The 21,395-nt window shown below is 40.2% G+C and overlaps 3 protein-coding genes across 3 annotated transcripts; 1 reads left to right on the plus strand and 2 right to left on the minus strand.

The window, feature by feature from the left end:
- Positions 1 to 162: 162 nt before the first annotated feature.
- On the minus strand, positions 163 to 10,716 carry cops7a (COP9 constitutive photomorphogenic homolog subunit 7A). Its single transcript, XM_047599442.1, has 8 exons — positions 10,572 to 10,716; positions 6,606 to 6,728; positions 5,098 to 5,173; positions 4,308 to 4,396; positions 3,486 to 3,688; positions 3,275 to 3,380; positions 2,109 to 2,278; positions 163 to 742 (listed from the first exon to the last, which is right to left on the minus strand). The coding sequence occupies exons 2-8, from the start codon at positions 6,726 to 6,728 to the stop codon at positions 703 to 705; spliced, it is 807 nt and encodes a 268-aa protein (XP_047455398.1). The 5' UTR covers positions 10,572 to 10,716; the 3' UTR covers positions 163 to 702.
- A 429-nt stretch (positions 10,717 to 11,145) lies between these two features.
- On the minus strand, positions 11,146 to 17,109 carry si:ch73-86n18.1 (uncharacterized protein LOC564061 homolog). Its single transcript, XM_047599457.1, has 6 exons — positions 16,563 to 17,109; positions 15,724 to 15,834; positions 13,637 to 13,768; positions 13,379 to 13,530; positions 12,257 to 12,378; positions 11,146 to 11,823 (listed from the first exon to the last, which is right to left on the minus strand). The coding sequence occupies exons 1-6, from the start codon at positions 16,651 to 16,653 to the stop codon at positions 11,661 to 11,663; spliced, it is 771 nt and encodes a 256-aa protein (XP_047455413.1). The 5' UTR covers positions 16,654 to 17,109; the 3' UTR covers positions 11,146 to 11,660.
- A 725-nt stretch (positions 17,110 to 17,834) lies between these two features.
- LOC125016774 (perlucin-like protein) lies at positions 17,835 to 21,391 on the plus strand. Its single transcript, XM_047599458.1, has 5 exons — positions 17,835 to 17,992; positions 18,077 to 18,271; positions 18,397 to 18,548; positions 18,633 to 18,754; positions 21,022 to 21,391. Exons 1-5 carry the CDS (start codon positions 17,971 to 17,973, stop codon positions 21,182 to 21,184), a joined length of 654 nt encoding a protein of 217 aa, XP_047455414.1. The 5' UTR covers positions 17,835 to 17,970; the 3' UTR covers positions 21,185 to 21,391.
- Positions 21,392 to 21,395: the final 4 nt, after the last annotated feature.

The raw sequence follows: 21,395 nt of genomic DNA on the forward strand, positions 1-21,395 counted from the left end.
GCTCTATAATACATTAGTCTCTTTGGGGACGTGCCCTAATTAATGGCTTGACCTCCTAACGGGTAGCCCCCTTCTGCGAGTTAACATTTAGCAGTGCACCCTCCAGAGATGCACTTTGAAGTGCATTTAATAAAAGAAGTGACAGTGACATTAATGAGGCAGTCAAGATACACGGCTTCATTTTATTTTCCAACAATTTATATTCTGATTTTATACATGTCTCAACTCAGCAGAGAGAAAATACAAAGCAACATAGAATCAATCTAAATCAAAAGAAAGCATTTTAAACCAACAGAGATGCACACACACACACACATAGGCGTCAAATACACTGATTCCTGTTTCTGGACAAAGGCAACTGACTCCTGCCGCACATTCTGTCTCCGTGAGTTACAAGTGCTATGTGTATTTACACTGACAGTCCACCTGTTGGGCTTTAAACAACTGCAAGAGTGGATGTCACACCTGTTTTATCCATCAGCCAGTGTGTGTTTCTGAATCCATCAAGCGGAGATCTGGTGATTAGAAAAGTTCCCATGAAGCTTCCTGGTTGTACTGTAGCAAGCGTACGTGACGAGGGTGTCTGTGAAACAGTGCTCGCATCTCTTAATGTATCCATTTGTCCGTCAACATGTCCTTGTGTCCGTTAATTAGTGAGAGTGTCCATCAGTGCCACTGTCGCCACACCTCAGTCTCTTGTCCTCAGTTGGACTTGGACCAGATCTTCCCACTGCCACGCAGCCTGGGCAGGAAACAGTCAATAAAGAATACTGAGTTTGGTTGTTTGAGAAGTTATCTGATGTCTTTACATGTTGACTTTCTGCATGCTCTACTGAAACAACACATTACTCATGCAACCTGAGTGCAAAAGTGCCTTTGTGTTAAAATATTTACCGTCAGGATTTTCTGCATTTGAATCCATCTCAGTGGATTTTCAGTTTCGGCAAACTAAAGGAATTTTGGCAACAAACCCATTTCTAATAATAACTGCTGCATCAGTCTCATCCCTTAAATAGCTTTACAAAGAAATGGTGTCAAACCCTATTTTTAATTCGAGGATTGAGGTTAAGCTATCATTAATTTTGATTTTTAAACATCGAGTGGATCTTCATTCGAATGAAGAGCAGCTGCTGAGTGATGAAAATTACAGGGCTCTACGCTTCATGAAAAACGTGACAGGCAGCTAGGAGATAATCACTGCTTTCAACGCAGCAAGAACAACATAAACAGGAGACATGAAAAGCATCTCAGTCTGATCTGGAGGGGGAGACGGTTCTTTCAGGAAACAAACACGCAGGGCATTTGTATATCCAGTGACATTTTACAATCCAGGACAGATGTGAAATTAGCCGTCGGTAATTGGGCCGGATGGAAGCGGAACAGAAAAACAAGAGTCCGTGATAGCAGGCTCATAGTGCCACTGTAAAACACTGATGTGCATCTGATAATAAAGCTACTTCATGCAGGCAGACGCGCGCACACGCACACACACACACACGCGCACACGCGCGCACACACACAGACAAACCACTTACACCAGCAGCTGGCTTTTTACCGTTTATTGAAAAAATGAAAACATAGTGGCTCTCTGCTGAATTAACGTCCGCTCTCAACAAGAACACCGGACTAATGGCTTTCATTTAGTGTTTGAAGTAGTCTTTATAGTGCCACAGGTAAACCTATGGAACTTCACATTTATAAAACAACTTTCAAAAATCACAGTTACAAAGCACTTTACAGAGCAAAAAAAGAAGAAGCAATAAAAGAAACTTAATGTTAAAAAGCCTCCACACGCAGCTTATTGTTCCAGTTTTGTGGCTTGTGGGAATGAACGAACATTTCTTGCTACAACAACCTCAACACAAGAATGCTTCAACAATTCTGAATGAAACATCATTTCAGTAAATCATTCTCCTTCTACATGGCCAAACACATTTTGTGTGTTCAATATGAGAAACATTTAGCCATGAAAAAAAAAATCAAAGCAAGTTCTAAGCAGACTCCAGGTGGTTCCTTTTATAAAGAAAGTTCAGAATTTTGTGCACACAACATTCGGCTGCCCTCTTTGAGTAGCCACAAAATCACAAAGGTGATGTGACAGTACTCACCCTTTCACCTTTGAACTTTTTTTGCCTGGTTGTCGAGGTTCCTGAGAGGAGGCGGGGTCACGTGGCTCCGCCGGTTGGTCTGCGTCCTGATTGGAGGCGGCTCCCGCAGGGGCGGGCCCTGACGACGGAGAGGCAGCGCTGGCCTTTAACGTCTTCTGTAGGTTTGACACCTGAAAACACGGAAATTAAAAAGAGCGAGAGAATGAAAATGCAACACTACGGAGGAGGACGACGTTCTTTCAAGTCTGTCTTCGAACAATAAACAATGTGTCTGCTTTTACCTGTTCCTGTTCATAATGAATCCCTCCCAACATCTACTGTCACTGTTTGTAGTACAGATGTAGTTTATTTGAAGCTAACATGAGCTTCATAGTTCAGAGAGACAAATAAAGGTCTCTCAAGGACACGGCCACCTCTTTTCTGCAGACTGTAAGCTTGCTGCTCTCTTACACGCAGCGGGAAGTTCAGGCAAAGACGACCATAACCTTGGAAGACCCGCTTGATTCTTGTAACTCCAGACAGTTGTAGCAATCACACATCACCAGTAGAATCACTGCTCAAGTCTCAAGTAAGGATGCTAATAATAGAGAGGTGTGTCAGTGCGCCTGATTGACAGCAGCTGACGGGCAGCCACCGTTGTTGGTGTTACACTGAAGGCAACAAAAGCAAACTAAACAAACTTGCACTGAGGCTGGCTGTCAGTCAAATGAATGTAAAGCTAAGGGGGCTAGTATCATCGAAATCAAGTATCAAGCGAAATAAAAAGTATTTATTTTGTTAAACCATTTTTGCGTTTGTCTGTGTGTGTCGGGCTGCATACTGTTGCCATTGCTATGGGGTGGTGGTGCCTGGTCTGGTCTCGTACATGTCCTAGTAAAATCCACATGAATGCCAGGTTTCCCAGACCAAGATGGTCAATGTCACTCACTCACCTATCAGTGGTTTTAATGTTATGCCTGATCAGTGTAAACACAAGAACTAAAATCAATCACTTTCATTTTTGTCAGACGTTCAAACAACTGTGTGATGTTGTCACACTGAAAGTGATCTCTATTCGTACAGGTTTCCATTTATTAAAGCACAGATGAGATGGGGAAATGCAAATTATTCGGGAGCAACAACAAAAAAGCGGATTTCCCGGGGGTGGGGAGGAAAGAGCGACTAACCTCTGTTTCCACTTGGACTTTAACCTTTAGCTGGCTCTCTCTGTACTGGTTCGCCCTTGACACCTGCTCCTCGATGCCACACAGCACCGCCTCGCATCCTGTACACCTGAGACAGAACAAAAGGAGCGGGCGGGAGGTAGACTGCCTGTTAGGAAAACAATTGAGACATAAATCTAAAGTGTGTGCACAGACGCGTAGATGGGACACTGACCACTCCTGCAGCGTGTTGATTATGTTGGGGAGCTCGTTGGGTCCGAGGTCCCGACCCACGCTGCAGTCTACCTCCACCTGCTGGTTCCTCTGGTCCAGTTTGCCCTGGATGATGTCACAGTAAACAGCCTCGATCAGCAGGTCCTCCAACTCCCGCACATTCTTCAGCTCAAGCTGCTGCAGGAGCAGCGAGTACGGCAGGCACTTAGGGGAAAAAAAAGACATAAGGAGACTTTAATACCCATATTCTCCTTTTTAAAGTCTAGGTAAACAGACAGCCAATTTCCATCCTCTAAAAATGTTACAGTTAAAATGCTAATTTGTTTAAATGTCACTGCAGGAGGAAGAAGAAAGGAGTCTGAAATTTAACAATCCTTCGCTGAGCAATTAGAGAGTTCAAGCCCACATGTAGGGAAATCAGTGACATGTTAAGGAGAAAAACAGGGAGCAGGAGTGAAAGGAGTAATGTTAATGGAAAGTGAGATTAGGTTAAAGGAAAAAAAAAGCTACAGCACTGGTGAGAATAATGAATCAATTATTTATCAGGAGCAGAGAAAGAAAAGGGCAGAAGGTGCAATATAGCTGGAAAGTGGCAAGGAGTGTGCCTGAAGAAAAGCTGTACTTAATCAAGTATGTGGAGAGCGAGGTATACAATCTAAAAATGACTTGGACAACAATAATAACTTAACAAAGCGACCTCAAACAAACTTGAGAAGGACTGTGTGTCTGAATAAAATAGCAAAGTCAAATACAAATCAATACAACATTATAGTTCATCTGCGCTTTTATGTAAAAACTGTGACACACAAGAATGGACATATACCTTGAGGTTTGAAGCCAAGCTGATGATGGACAGATGACGGAGTTTGTTTCTCTGTGCTGGGGTCAGCTCTGGAAGAGAGGCTGCTCTCTCTAAAACAGGGGACAAAGATACAGAATAAAATAAGAGACTCAATGGAGAATACTCCAGAGTTGACACTTTGCTGAGGGTCACACGTATAATTGAAGCACCACCTTATTACTTTGCAGTGTAATATTACACACAGGTGAGTGTGAGGCTGTTTGAGCAGTCGGAGAACAGAGTCAGGAGGAAGTCCAGCTCCAGTGACTCCTGCTGACTTTCCTCTGAGGTGACAGGACTCACACCCCCTGAGACAGCAGCTCTGACAGCTCCCCTAAGGGCTCCACTACACAGCTTTATGAAAGTAAAGTGGCTCCACGACGGTATGATTCAGGAGGAATGGGAACAATAAAGTAGGCTACATTCTGTTTCCAGGCTATTGGTTGATATTCGGCATAAAATTAGACATAATTATCATTCTAGTTCTTATTGAACGTTCCCGATGCGTTACGCAGAGATCAAATGAAGTTACAAAAGATTTGTTTACTGTCCATTTATGGAACTTACTCTACAACACAGATAACACTGATAGTGTAGAAGGTAAGTAATCCAGTAATTTTATCTGTGAATAACCTGCCAGCAGTGTTTCAGGTGAGGACGTTCAAAGACTCTGCATCAAGGTGCCTACTTTGCAGCAAAAAAATACAGTTCGGTATAAACGAGTTGCATGGTCACCCCATTACTTATTAACAATACGCTGTCACTGCAATACCTTTGTAGTCGCAGTAGGTTCCATAGGCAAAGAGGTTCAGGAGCTGGTACACCGGTGCATGAGGCCCATTCTCCAGCTGTGGTACAGAGGGAAGATGAAAAGAGCAAATGATGTGATGGAAAGTAATGATGAAAGTATACAACTAGCAACTCTGAATTCAGAGAGAGTAAAAATAAGAAAGACCGTACAAAGAGCTGATTGCTTAATGTATATTCAAATTCACCTTAATCTAAGGAGGACTGCATTCATAAATCTATCCCTGATGATTGTCTGAATCTCTCTTCATTAGATTTTAGATCCTTGCTCAATGTTCAAATAACAAAGCAAATGAAATCAACCCAGTTTCATTATCTCTGTTTTATTAAAGCAATTTCATTTCTTTATTTTTCAGTTTTTAAATAGTTTTGTCTTTCATCCTAAACACCTCAGTGAATATCTATTATATTTAGTAAAATCCTAACCTTCCCTCCTTCCTTCCTTCAGAAGTGGCAGAAAAACTGCGTCACTGCATTTTGTCAGTTTAGCTGGGTGTTTACCAAGTCTGAAGATGTTAATGGGCCTAGCTGCAGTTCATCTGGCTTCTATAATTACCACACTGATTTGACAAGAGTTATGCGTGTCTGGAGAGCAGCCAAGAGCAAGAGAAAATGTTCTGTGCTGCTGAACCACAAATACAGTTTGAAAAAAGAGGACAATTTTGGAAATGCAAGTACGTTTTTGTTCTGCAAGAGGACCGCTTTGTGAGAGGAGAAAAACTGACAAATGATTATTTTAGTCATTAAAAAAATAAAATAGATAAATACATATACAAGAAGAGCAGATAGGTAAAGCTTTGTGCTGTATTAAAAGGTGGCTGCTCTTTTGTCTAAGGTAACCTTGGTGGTAATTTATTATTTGCCTATTGACTCAACCACTAACAGATCTCACTATATCCTTACTGTATTTCTCATTCTCCGTTTCAACTCAGATATTAAATATCTGACACAATGTCCTCTGCCATTAACTGAAATGGTGCTTGTTTCCATTTTACTTGCACAATCCTTGATACAATCCTTTAATGCATAAGGACAAATGCACTCCGATTGCATGGCTCCTTAATGTGTCTGAAAGTCTTAATAAATGTTCTCTGCCAACACTCCCCTACAAGCAGCTTTCACTTGCTAAATAAGTATTTAATTGCGCATTGACTTGCAAGTTTAACATACAGCATGAATAATATGTTATCCTGCACACAATACAATGTGTGTTGATTGGACTTTGATCAATAGAGCACAAATGTATGCACTTTTCTGCTTATGTAGATGATACGTGTGGTCCTGTGTGGTCAGGAAAAGCACCTGTGCTGACTCTACGTAAACACTGAATTGTCTGAATGTGGTTTGGTTGATCACATGCGTCTCGGCTACACTAACAAAAGTAAGATATGATATACTTTCTTTTATGGCAGGTCTCACAAGATCCCAAAGGACAAAGATTGTGGAGGAGATGAAATGCAAGGGTGCCTTTACCTCTCTGACGTTAGGGAGCTCCAGGATGTCAGAGAAAACGTAGAGGCCTGGGGTCTCCAGCAGAGAGCTGACAGCCTGGGCCAGTGCCGAGCCTGACAGAGACAGGAGCTGCTCCACCTCCATCTGAAGTCCGGGGATACAGGTAACAGAGACACAGTTAGCATGCTGGCCAAGAAGACTACAGACATGCAGATCCACAGCAGAGCAATTAGCATAAAACTCAAGGAATGAACCTCTTATTGCCTTAGCTCTACCACTTTATTAATGCAGCCGAGGGACATCAAGTCAAAAATACTCATACTTACAACAACAACTAAGACTCCACAGCATATCATATCATGTCCCCTTAAAACACATCCACTTGTTGCCTGATGAAAGGACATCTATGCAGATGAACAATTCTCCCTTAATGTAACGTCTAACAGCCACGTACTCTTGACCAGTGAGCTTAACCCTAAAACTACATGGAGAGCTCCTCAGACAGGCAGAGGAGCTGCATTAGTAGCCAAATGTGGGCAACAAGTGTAATGAATGCGAAGCAGGGCATGTATATTCATCAACCCATTCTCTGCACAGAAACACGATGCAAATGCACTTCGGGCTGAAGGCAATGCCAGAATAATTATCCAAGTAGTGACATGAATCTGTCTGTGCCTGAAGCAGATATTTAGAATGGAGAATGTGCATCCCAGAAACAAACGCATAAAGAGAACCCTTCTCGGATGTGAAATACCTATTTGCTTTCCGTACATTGAACTATTAACTGAATCAAACAAACAGCACAACTTAATTTCACTTTAATCTTACTTGTGTACACTTTAAAAGCCCCAATGTGTGGAGACGTTCAATTGACTTTGATTGAATATTTTAAGAGCTTAATCCCAGTAGACACATCATGGCACACAAGGCAAGTTAGTATTACAGATGCATAATAAAATGATTGCAGTTGCATCAGACTAGCTTCATTACCTGAGGGTGCTTCCTAAAATTAATGCAACAGAGAGTCTGGGTATCCAGACTCTCTGTTGCATTAATACTTGTCTGTTTGGTTCTATTTCATTATTCTCAGCCAGTGCCGATGACACGGATGTATTATATCACCACAGAGATGAAGCATTTAGTTGCACATGTACACAGACTCCATATGTCGTCCCCCTGGTCCACTATCAAAGAGGACCAAAGAGCAAATGTAACAGACAGAACAGATGAACACACACGTGTTGAAATCTAAGTAATTAAACTACACTGTGTCTCAGAAACGCTACTTCTTATCATGTCTTGTATTTTTAAAAGGCAAACAAAGCAGTGGATCTGAGGCAGGACTAGATCCATCTGCATACTTCCACTGAATTTAAAAGAAGGGCAAGACTGACTGCATAACGGCGAGAGATGGCCAGATCGATATGCAAGATGCAGTTGTTACATACAAAACTCAGATATATAAAAATAAAACATTTCAAGAATTCCAAAGTGAAAATGTGTGCATTGCTGTATGTTGAAGCACAGTTTCTTGGAGAACACTATATTATCACTGTGCTGCACATTTATGTAGTCTATTATTCTAATGTCTTTTTAATTTTGTAATACATAATGTGAAGAAATACAATTAGTATAAAAACCCTTAAACTCCAGGCACCACAAGACCTATTCAAAATGTTTTACATTTGATTTGTTTTGTCATTGTTATTGCTTTTTTTGTTGTGACAAGTAGTTTAAGCTTCACAATTGCGTTGGAGAAGCAAACAGCATAAAAGCCCTTTTAGAGTAATGAATAGGTACGTGGTGACAAGACGGAAACACAAAATTGGATTTGTCAGTTGTATAGGCTTTCACTGTTGCATATTATACCCGAAATGCACTAAATAGCACTTTTGCCAATATAATGTAAACTCTTATTAGAAATTCTTTGCCCTCTTCAAACAAAATCTATCATGTAATCTGAGTCTGAAGATAGACTTAGACATAAATCATCCACAAGGGAAATTGCTTGGTCACAGTAGCTTAGTTGCACATAAAAAACACTCTTGAGAACCACATCTAACAAGAAAGATAAAATATAATAAAATAAAATAAGATTCAAATCAAATTAAAAAAATATATATATAAGCAAAACTGTAGCAAGACAAAATAAAATGGTATGAGCAATAAAGTACAAAATTAGCATATGATCAAATGTACAAGACACAAAGGTGGATGTAAATAAATATTACACACATAGGAAGGTTTAATAAGGTGCAATAATGTGCATTAACATGAATAACACAGATTTGTCTGTTGATGAAAGGCACTACAGGAGTTTTCTTAGGCGTAAACTCCTTCTTTTGAAACATAAGGGCAGATACTAGGATCTGAACTCAGATGATTCAGCTATAAAAATGCACAGATTCGACGAAGACCGGACTGGACACAGAATATATATGGTGACTTAAACTGTTTTAAATCTAAGTAAAACAGGATAGTTGAACAGTGTGAGGTTATTGTGAAGTCGCAAGTGAAAACAGACTTTGTTTTTGTTCCCTTTTGGCTTTGAGATTGTATCAGACCACAAAGACTTAATATTGAGTATCATCTATATATATATATATATATATATATATATATATATATATATATATATATATATATATATATATATCCCTGATTCCCGATTCAATCCATGCTTTGTTAATGTACAAAGTCTCCTCTCACGGTGATTCATATAGGTGTCTTTTAACCCTACTTGTATTCTCTTACCTCATGTCTGCACTGTGCAGTTAAGTTCAATATGCATCAAAATCCAGGCCTATGAAAGTTGAATCACTCTACTTTTCTAAGGTTTTCTTATCATTTGAAGCACAACAAACAGACCATTCTTTGTTGTTCAAAAACACGCTTGCTGGATGGTTTTAACTGAATAATCAGTTTGCAAACTTAAACTTAACCTGAAACAAATACAAAAGCTCAGGCTTGGCAACGTGCTAAATCCGAGATCTGGTTTGACCCAATCATTTTAAATAACAATCGCCCGATTGCAATCAGAACAACCGTAGTTTCAATTAATGTAAAACCAAATTAATCTGTAGGCTTAAAGAGACCCCCTGGTGTTAAGAGTGCAAGACAATTATATTTGTTGTTTGGTTTAATGTGTAAAAGGAGAGCGTGGCTCCCAATGTCATGCCCACTGTCAACATGTGCATTATGACATAAAAGGCTAATAATCTAAATTACAGCATTTGCAAGTTAAGAATGGATTCATATTTAAGCTATAATCTTTAACACGTGTTATATTGTCTGGTATGTAATTAATCTGATAAAACCAGAAATGCCCACCACACTTGCCCAAATATAAATCGTTTATTTCCCGAATTGTTTGTTGGGTCTAATAAAAAGTCTAACACCAGAATCTAAATTGCTTTCAAAGTGAATAAAACAGCAGTCACTAAAATAATCAGTTGAACTCAGCAATTTACGGTTCCAATATCTCACCATCAACGTTGTTTGACATAAACAGGATGGATGAAAATCTGCGTTTTAAGAGACTTCACGTACAGAGTGGTTAAGGTCAGGATCTTAGTCCAACTCTTTGCTCGTGTATTAACCGGCTTCACAGCTACATCACCAGCGTCCTCACTTTAAGGCTAATGACCCCTTCTGCCTCCAACAAATGACTGAATGCAACAGATTACGTATCAGACCTGCGAAACAACCCGTTGGTTTTAAGTACGTCGTTGTTTTTTTATACTGGACGTTCTCGTTTACATTTGTGTTAGCTATTCCTTGAGCTCAATGTGTCATGCTAGCCGGGCTGCTAACTGCTAACCAACCGCAAGGCTTCACTTCACCGTTGACGTTAGGCCTCGGTTCATTTTAAGCCTTTGTAGTGGTTTAAATAATGCCACCAAACGGCACAGATGACCAGAAAGTAAGAAGTACACGACTGTGTTTGTACAAGAGTGGCTAAATGCGGATTTGTGCGTTGAAAATTACCTTGTTGTGTTGGTTTATGGTAGATAGCCTCCTCGATTGTTCAGTTCCGCTGTCAGCACACGTACGACAACAAAGCAACGTAGTCTCTGATTGGACGGTAGAGAGAAGTAGGCGGGACAAGGACAGCTGTTGATCGACGTTTGTCTCCACGGACCAGAGAGAACAGCGGCATCCAGCGGTGATCGGGGGCACACAATGAGCAGTTTTCTTCAGCATTAAGCTGTGGTTCCCAACGTTGGGTTCACGACCAACTCTGGGTCTTAACAGAAATATGAGCGACCACTAAATGATAAAAAAAAAAGAAAAAAAGAAATAAACCTAGGTGGATGTATTATATCATATGTCATTATGTGTTTCCTCTAAGATCAGACCTTTGTAAAGGCAAATAGTTAGTCTGACTGATTGCACATGTAGTCAGAAATTGTGCAAAATCACTGTTTTGGCTGAGGTCTTACAACTTGCATCCAAACTAAGACACTAATTTGTTTCAAACTGTTTCAAGCAAAAACGGTTGGAGTCACTCTTATCTGAGCTTACAAGGCCAAAGGCACATTAAGGGACCAGACCAGAAGAGTCAGACTATAAAAAATATTTTATTGACAAACTGACGAACTGAAAACTGTAGAGAAGCAACAGGACGCATCTTAAAGGGATAACACACACATTTATGATACAGTGTTGTTACTAAAACAGAATCATTTGTCCAAATTTCTATGACATACAGACAGTGACAACATTCGTAGTCATTTTCTGCAATAAGGTATTATTTACCCAACATTAGTGTAATAACAATTTTGATTAAACATTTACAACATTGTATAAAATCAGTATAAAATTAAATGTGCATATTTTCTTTCATTGAAATTCAACAACATACTGTGGAGCTTTCTGGCCACTAGAATCTTAACAAAAAATAACAAAAAACAAAAAAACAACTGTATGTCGGAGCATATTATCATTTATCCCAAACATTTAACAAATGATGTTTATGTTTTTTTTTTGTTTGTTTGTTTTTACATTTTATTCATACCCCCGTGCAGTTTCTAGACTATTAAATTGTGTCACATTTTCACCTTAAAAAAAAAAAAATCAGTTGAACTGAATGGCATCCATCTGGCAGATTCGTTTATAATGAAACTCACAGGGAACATCAAACCACGTCTTTGAGTGGCTGTCTAAAGTAGCGCAGTCTTCTCCGTGTTCCCCTCCTGACTGGTGGTTATCTGGCTCTGAGCTCGACGGATTCCAATATCTGAGACAGAAGGAGACAGAGAGAGGGAAAGTGTAAAGGATAGGCTCAGCTATAGATAACAGCTGTGAACATTTATGTGAAACACAAGCTCACCTCACACAACCCCTTGATTTATTTGAACTCTGAGGCTCTGAGGTTTGATATCTGAATACATTTTTACCCTTATCAAATATTCACATGTGTATGCCTTTAAGCTCTGGGTTTGTTTGTTTTGGTTTTTGATCTTTTAGGTTCCTCATTTTATCCAGTATAAAAAAAAATATTATAAAAATAATATAAAAATTGCAAATGCAAAAAAAGCAGGATGACAACCTCAGTTGCAGATAGATAGATAGATAGATAGATAGATAGATAGATAGATAGATAGATAGATAGATAGATAGATAGATAGATAGATAGATAGATAGATAGATAGATAGATAGAGACTATTACTTGTACTCCAGGGTTGTGTTGTCCACCCATCTCCAGTCTCCTTCCTTCTCTATGTCAGACAGGCCGATCCAGAAGTGGTAATCAAACCCACCAATTCTCCTTGCTTCTTTTTCCAAAGAATCCTAAAAATAACAACAAGCCCAATCAGAACAAAGAGCACCTCATATAACGACCTCAGTCGGGAGACACTGGCCCGATCAGTTGTTATCTCTTGATATTTGTTGATAACAGTTGATTATTTATTGATTTTCTTTTGATCATCTATTGATAATCAGCTCTATTGAGGCAGAGTATATCAACTTCTTCTTAAGATATATCTCTGGCAGATTCAAGGATCTACAGTATATAAATATATATATTGTAGATATATTTGGGGTGTGAAGCTCACTGGATCTTTTTATTTATCATCTTTGTTACGTTGGGATCTCTAATAAGTAAGATTTCAACTAGAGAAATATTTCACGTCAGTGTGGCCTGTGAAACGGTGTGCCGTATTGTAAATGCTGGCATATATCACAAGCCTCAAATTTAATATTTACACCAATTCTTTTCCAAGTGTGACAAGGCAAACTGTCTTTGATAAAAACCCTCTTGTATTAGATGCATTAACTTTATGTACAACTAAGCCACATCACTTGCCACAAGTCTATCAAAATAGAGGTCTAATCGTCTGCGAAAATACAGTCGCATGTGGAGGATCCCTATAGACCTATTACACCACAGTCTTTACGGACTTAACCACAACTTGGATCCCCGTATTGTTCATAGTGGCTCACTATCACACGTCGCTGTTGTAACGCCGGCTGTAAAAAAGGTCCTGTGGTGCCCTTAACTTCAATCAACCACTAAACTTGCAGAAGAAGAGACTAGATAAAGTCACCTTGCCAGGGAAAGGCATTTGTGTGTGCAACTACAGGGAGCATTGTTACACACACCCTCGTGTCTCTGGTCTTCTTCTCTGACAACATACAGTAACTGACCCAATTAAGGGGAATAGGTAACACCTGTGCTGGTCAGCAGGGCACAGCAGTGTTCATTTCAGTCATTGAGGTTCGCTGACATGTTGCGTTCAGTTCAGCGACACACACACACACACACACACACACACATTAAGCTGCGTACATGCTGTTCCATGGTGTGCAGTATGGTAAGATGGCTCCCCATCTCCTCACAGCTGTCTCTGCTATTCAGCCAGTCCAGCTTGTCACTGCTGAAATAGTAACATTGATTCCCCACATGGAGCCAGCCCTCAGGACACTCCCTGCACCGCTTCACTGTTAATGAGAGAGAGAGAAAGCAGGATAAAGGGAGGAGCAGAACTGTAAATCAGACACAGCAGGAAATGAAGATCGGGTACATATTTTATCCACATCCTGTCACCTGTCTTCGAACAGTTCTGTCCCAGGGCGGTGTAGTCCTCACATAGGTGGATGTAACGTTGCTGCACTGATTTCAAACGCAGGGGTGAAGCGTCCAGAGGGGCTTCTGGCACTGGCACTGGCCTGCCAATCACTGAGAAAGAAGGAACGAGAAAATGTCTTATAGTCTAGTCAGTGAGACAAATATCAACCTCACAGTGGTACCAGGAATTCAACCTGTGCGGATCACGCAACAGGCAGCTATAAAACTGCCTGTCAGAAAAGTCGGTGAGATATTTCAGTCAGGACCAACCGACTCATTGAACAATTATCCACAAATTTAACAATTTAAAGTGTCAACAGCTATGCCAGCAGCTGTAGAATGTGTTTATTGACGTTGACACTCGATCTCACAGTGCTAGCGTGCTCACATCATCAAACTAGCACTACAGCCAAACTATAGCAGAGGATGATGGGAATGTTGTTCCCTTTTCAGGTACATCACGACTTAGAACAAATGAAATTTTCATATGGTTGTGTTTTCTTCTGCCTCTCCAGACGTGTGACGCTGCTCGGCACACTCTGTGAATCTCCATAAGGTTTTATCGGCGCTCTGGCTGGAATAATTGTGTTTATATGTGCTCCCCCGCGGCTGCATGAAATGATCATTTAAAATCTGGTTTCATTGCCTGATATTTCCACACATTTATGTTTCTTCTGTTTGTGCAGCCACTTCCCCGTTGCCTGCTAAAATATATAAAAAAGTCCTTAATGATTTCTAAGAAGACTAACTGATGTAATATAAGTCATAAATACTGATAATGAACTTATAGTATATCTACCCAGCTTTTACTAAGAGGAACTGATTTAATGATGCCATTTAGACACAAACAGTGTCTCAGATTGACTTTTAAATCTGAAGAAATATTTTCACCGGACGGGTTTAGAGGAACTGAAAGTTACGCCTTTTATCGTTCTTGAGTACATTGAGCTTAGTGCTGTTGTTAATCTTAAATTACTGTAAGACACAACCATCACTGTGGTTAACAATGCATTAGTGTCAGTGTGTATTAGCAAAATGAGTTCCTCTTAATAAAAGCGTCTTCTTATCATTTCCTAGTAACCTTTCGGCGTCACAGACACAGGTGCAGGTGCTGTTGTGAAGTAAAAATGCGGCTAACCCTAAGCCTGACACCATTTCTACAATCTGATATGATAAAATGCTGCTCAAAGAGATATGAGAGATTAGTATGTTACAAAGAGCTAACATTTTGTTGGCAGCTGTGGTTTACTGAGCAGCTAATACACTATAATTGGGTAGATAATTGGTTATTGAGTAGGGCAAATTTGCCCAAGTAAAGTATATATATCTTAACTTACCCACAATGGCAGCACTTAACTGCCCGTTGGGCAGTAACGGGGCTGAAATCTTAAAGTAGAATTTTTTCTCGATCACAAGTCATATAGCATTTTGCAGATCTAGTTGTCCATAGGAGGATGCCGCGTTTTATTTCCCCCTCTTGTTGCAAGGCACGTCAGTCATCAGTTTCAGATACGCACAATGTCCCCAGTAGTTTGTGTGTGCCTGCCTGTGTGTACGCGGTAGCTGGGGTAATAGATCAAACGCGTACGGCCCCAGCGGTGTTTGTTTTAAATGAGACCGTGTCCTCACAAGCACATTATCGGGCTGAGCTGCCAGAGACTGTTGGCCCTGCAGGAGAAATATTTCACAATTATGGACTTTTTTTGCTTTTTCTATTACATGACCCTCACTGGACTGGAGAGAGTGCTTTATCTTTTTTATTGCCAATTATAGTTGTCCAAAAGCACACTGAGCTGAAATAAAGAGGGAATAATCAGCGTGGAATAGTATGAAACCCACAGAGAGATAGACCAGCAGAGACAGTTAAAAGCTGTAGAAACCTAGTGAGGAGAACCGAGGCCACCTTAAAGGCTAAAAATGCTCACACGGACCATTGTTTAATTTACCGTACTTTTTAGAAAGCAATTCTGGTTTAGTGCCTGAATATTTTGTACAAAAACATACAGCACATACTCTGACTTGACAGCAGGAAACACAAGAGCTCGCAAGACACTGTTTATACTCACAGAGCACAGTGAGGATGATGTTGGCACAGATGGAGGCGAAAAAGCCAATAAGTATCAGGAGAGCAGATCGACTCTTCAAACACCCGATGCCCCGCTTCAGTCCCTGGGAACCTGATTAGACACAAAACAGTCCACAGCATGGAAGCTGTCAATTTACCCCTTTTAATCCTCTGGTGTCCTCTGTGTCCAGACTCTAAGTACGAGGAAATTGCAGAGCAGAACCATTTGACCAGAATTTAGCTTCACAGTGTCGACTATTCCCAAAAGATGTCTACTGAAAGTGAAGTGAAGTGGAAATTCTCTTTATTTCAGTTTCATGCTGCCACATATGGGGTAACCACTACTGAACATGTAAAGGTTGTGAATTTAAATGTTTGTGTATTTCATAGTGCTGGTAGCAGGTTGTCTCCTGACACTAACAACATGTTAAAGGCTTTTTGTTATGTTATTATTGATGCACATACACTACATATAAGCGGCTTTATAATGTATAATAATTATGTCTTTATGTGGCAGATTCATTACAATAAACTTAAATGAACATACTTACATAAAAATCTTATAATAATGTTGAGGTAAGCGTTTCGCCAGCATAGCAAGTACTACTAATACTTTTTCTGCAAATATTAATTTAGCAACATAATGAATGCTAGACTTTTATCCTTTTGTCTTTATACTTTTACATAAGTTTCTAGTCTGGGAACAAAGCCCAACATCTTCCTTCCTGATAACCAGCGCAGTAGAATGAACTCTGAACTGTCATTAAGTAAATATTTTAAAGCCCAGCTGTGGCTCTTACACACATGAAATCTCTTTGCTAACATATACAGACAAAATACCATTGCCGTGTTCGAGAATGAGTCTGTTCCCTCGAGCTGTTGACTCCTCTGCGATGTCGTGCAGGCTGGTGTAGTTTTCTCTCTCCTCCATGTTGGTCCTTGTTAACACTTTTTCTCGCTTTGTCTCTCTTTATACCGCACCTCCTCTCGTCCCTAGAGGCTTCGGTATCTCTGCTGTCAAGCAGCAATATTTCTCCTTGAAATTAAATTTATCCCTACCGGTTGATTTATCGAGGCACGTGAAATTAACCTCTGCCTACCACACTGCAGCAGGACTCAACAAATGTGCTCAGAAAAAGCAGCTAAACTTTACCGAGATGAGAGATATCCCTGCTTTTTTTTCTTTTTTTTTCTTTTTTTTCAGGCAAACAGGAAGGCTCTGTCCTGACTTTTCTGGCTCAGTGTCATGTATTTCTCCAGGTTCCTCTCTTTCTCAACTTGCCCTGCATTGCATAATCTCTCGGTATCGTAGTATTTTCCTCACCCCAGAGCTCCGTTTGCTTTGAGACACTGATTCCTGCAATAGCAAATGTGTGATAGATGAGTCAGAAAGTCATTACGAGTCATTAAGAAATAGTGGAAAAGATACAGCGAGTGCCTTCAACTTTCCTGACGTGACTTACAAAATAAAATTTGGAGCTGAGACAGGGGGCTGGCGGGAACTGGGAGTGCAGCTGGGAACTGGATGTGTCTGTTTTTCAAGAGAGAAGGAGAAGAGAAGGCTATGAGTCAGGAGGAAAGCACAGAGATGATGCAGGCGATAAGAAAGTGTGACATTTTAGCACACCGATCACTGAAACACCCTCTGCTTTAATTAGATTTAATAGCAAAACCTCGTGAAGCAGCGGAGCTGACAATGGCTGTGGGAATAAGGTGCCAAGAAAATAAATAAATAAATTGGACATATACAAAAAAAAAAAAAAAAGAAATCTTGACAGGCTGTTGGAATTACAAAGAGGGCATCTGGTGTGTGTGGCGAAGAGGTGATATTGTTGCAGCTGTTCTTGTTATGAAGAGAATACCAATAAACTAAACACACGCGCGCACACACACACTAATGCACACACATTTCTGGTCAGTGCTGAGTCACTCTTTTTAGGCTTCAATCTGTGCCAATTTAAAGAAATAGCTGGGAACAGGGAGAGAACTTGGTAAACAAGCTGCATGCCAGTACTCAAATGTTAGTTTATCTAATCCAATATGGCAGGTCATCACTGGCTTGGCCACAAGATATTGCACCATCTGAGTTTGCATGCTTTGATGGACATGAACACTCCAATCTGTCTGGTCGATTTGTGCAATCTGTACTTTCCGCTCCCATTTCTTTAATACACACACTGCTCTATAAAGCGTCAAGTGTGGAGAGAGGAAGCCAAAGTTTGTGACATCCTGCGAGCTGACAGTCACCATGACTTGTATCAAGAACAAAGGTAAGTGACGCTCGCTCGGCAAGTGATGTGACAGAATGTGCTCCTACTTGCATGTACGATAACGCTAACGATGTCTGTCATCAGGCTCCCTGGGCATTAGAGGCCACACCATCTTCTTTGTCCTGCTTGGCCTTCTGGTTTCAGAAATTTCCTCTCAAGCAGCAGAAGGTCCAGAGGGAGAGCTGTCCATTTTAAAGTTGAAACTAAACACTGTGATGAACCACTACAAACTTCTGTGTGACAAGTACTCTGACCTGGCACTCAACTGCTCGGTTCCAGGTACTAGGCTCTTCATGCAGGCATCAGCTGATGGATCATAATTCAGTATTTGCCTAAATATACTGTTGTGCATCATTCCGTACACTGTTAGCTTTTTATTGGTCTATGTCCATCTGTCCTAACAGTGATCAACTGCACCAGGTGCCCTCCTGGCTGGCTCCAGGTCCTGGATAGGTGCCTTTTCTTCAGCTCTGACAAGCTTGACTGGCTCGCCAGTAAAGAAAAATGTAAAGAGATAGGCGGCCACCTCGCCATACTTACCACCAAAGAACAGCACGTAAGTGTTTCTGCATAATGTTTTTGAATTTATTGGTTATGTCACACTGGGAATATTAAGGTGCATGCAACATGTTTTTTTTAGGAAGCTGTGGAGAAAGAAGGCAGGAGGATCGGACAGTTTTACACAGACTACTGGATTGGGCTGAGTGATATTGAGACTGAAGGAGACTGGAGATGGGTGGACAACTCCACGCTTCAAACTCCGTATGTATGAAATGACTAAATGACAGAAAGGAGTTCATTTACCAGAAATGTCTGGTTATAGCTTGTGTGATGTGATAAGCAGCAAGGGTTAACTATCACATCGAATTTTATCCGCAGGGTGTAGAGCGATATCAGGAAACTATGTTACTTTGAAATAGCATTTTCAAAGTCATAGGATCGTACACTGGCTTGTAACAATCTTTCTTTCCCTCAAAATGCCTGTTCTTGGACGGTGTAATGTGGGTTCAGAGTTGAACTGTACGGCACACAATGTTCAGCCAAAGTTACCTAGTATTGCTCTATTTTTTTATTATTCCCTTTATCATTAAAAAAAAAAAGTGCCTGCAAGATTTTATATGAAATTCAGTTAATGTGCATTCAAAAATGCACTTGGTTACTGGCTACTTTCTGTTTGTCATCACTGATGAACCTGAAAACTAGAGCCGTATATTAGATACATGGAGGGGGGGATGATTCTACAGTGTAACCCTATGTGGCGGATGTGCTATGTTGAAATAACTGTCTTATTTTCACTATTAACGGACCCATAAATGTTATTGTTATATAATGTGTAATATATATGTAAAAGGCCCTCACTTAAATATCCCAGCGTCTATAGTCATGGAGCTGAGTTTACCTTCTGCTCAGTCTCCCGGGTTTATCCATCACTGTTAAAAGTTTGAAATTACTCAGAAAAATTATTAATGCTCAGAAATAGTGAAAATTAAAATAGTCTTACTGTTATTTAGTATTATCATTCTATCATTAGCACGGTAGCCATAACTAACCAATAACTTGTCAATTAAATGTGTCCATCTGCATGGACATTACACACACACATGGGTTTCACAGTATATATGATGTAGCTTTTATTTTTCTAAGCCGTTAGTCTAGATAATAACCAATTATGATGCTAGCATAAACCTTGTGCTAGCATAAGGCTAGCATAAATCTTGGTTAACTTCAAACTTAATTTATTTTAAAGCGGTGTTGGGAGTTTTTCAGATCAAGATTCACATTAATGAGGGTCTGACTTTATTTTAACTGTATAAAATCTTAACAAATGTCAAAGAGAGATATTGACATTTACCTCACATAATAGGTGGGGTTTATCCAGATCCTGTGCTGGAGCCATAGGCTGAGCTATGTGGCATATAATCCATATATGTGGCTTTTAATCCAGTTTTATTCTCTGTTATTGCCACTTCTCTATATTCATTTTTATTATTCTTAAAATGAAGTAATGTTTAATTAATGCGCAAAACAGTGTGGCCTTCTTACAGACAGACGACACAGACATGACAAACACTCTCAGTGCTAACAAAAAGCATACATTCAACACCCTCTAAACGTGAATACGAGCAAAACTTCTATCCACACACACAGAGATTTGCAGAGGATGTACAGACTTACAACAAGGGCTTGGTGTTCCAGATTTGCTGTCACTTGTTGTCTTTTATTTAGGTCTCAAATACTGTAAAGGCAGCACACGGTGTGACACCTACACACGATTTACTTTGTGCATGTTCACAATGCTGGCAGTACAATAAGGGTTACTATTTTCTGACGCGTCTGAAGTCGAGCCAGACATGAGGATCAGCAATGACAAATGCAACTGAGACGACTTCGCTGAGCTTGCCTCAAAGACCTCAAACAGTGTGTTCAGTGTGTGAGCAGAGCAGTGCAAGGCACAAATGTTAGCATTTGCTATTTGGCAGCAAGAATCTCTCTGTTTAGCAGGTGTAGCAGGTATTTTGGCCTGATCATGGTGAAGACGTCACCCAAATGTTTAGGACCAGTCAATAGACCCTTTTTTAGAATACATTTTGATTTCTCATAGTGGGGAAAACACAGGTGAACTAGAGATGTATGTATTCCACTTAGTGCAGCTCCTGCTTGTATGCGTGTCTGCTGTCAGGGTTTACTGACATATGTAGCCTGATTCTGTCTAATATATAACACAATTCCTAATTAACCCCAATGAGCAATTGCTATTTTGCAACACGTATTTGATCATTATAACAAATCAACATCCTTGTCACAATAGTCACTTTAACATATCTAGGAACAGCATAGACTTCCTCTCACGAGCGGTCATGATGTCTGACATCAGTCGTTCCCTCTGCAACTTGAGCCCAACTATGAAAACAGTTGATCGTAAACTTGAACTTCGCTTTGAATGCTCCGGATACCTGGTTCATGTGAGGTAAATAAATGAAAATTTCACAAGCTAATTTTTATTCTATTTTTCTGTTTTCAATATGAAGATTTTGGAACACAGAGAAATCAGAACCGGACAACAACAAGTCTGGTGGGGAGGACGGAGAGGACTGTGTGGTGGTGGACAGCTACAATCAGATCTGGTACGATGTCCCCTGTTCCTTCTTGTACCCACGAATCTGCCAGATGGATGTCTTCCCACTCCAGTGAGGACGCACGCACGCACACTACTGCAGGACGACCGCTCAGCTTTCAAAGATATTCGTGCTTTATTGAAAAAAACTCATGGTACATTTATGACAGTGGCTGGTGATTTTATATTTTACAGCTTGTTTCTGATTCCCAACATGACGTCAAGTTTAATAACAATGTATCATTGTGTGTCCGTGAATAAAGCATGCGTAAATATCTGCTGGAGCAA

This window comes from Mugil cephalus, chromosome 11 (genome assembly GCF_022458985.1).
Source record: "Mugil cephalus isolate CIBA_MC_2020 chromosome 11, CIBA_Mcephalus_1.1, whole genome shotgun sequence".
NCBI lineage: Eukaryota > Metazoa > Chordata > Actinopteri > Mugiliformes > Mugilidae > Mugil > Mugil cephalus.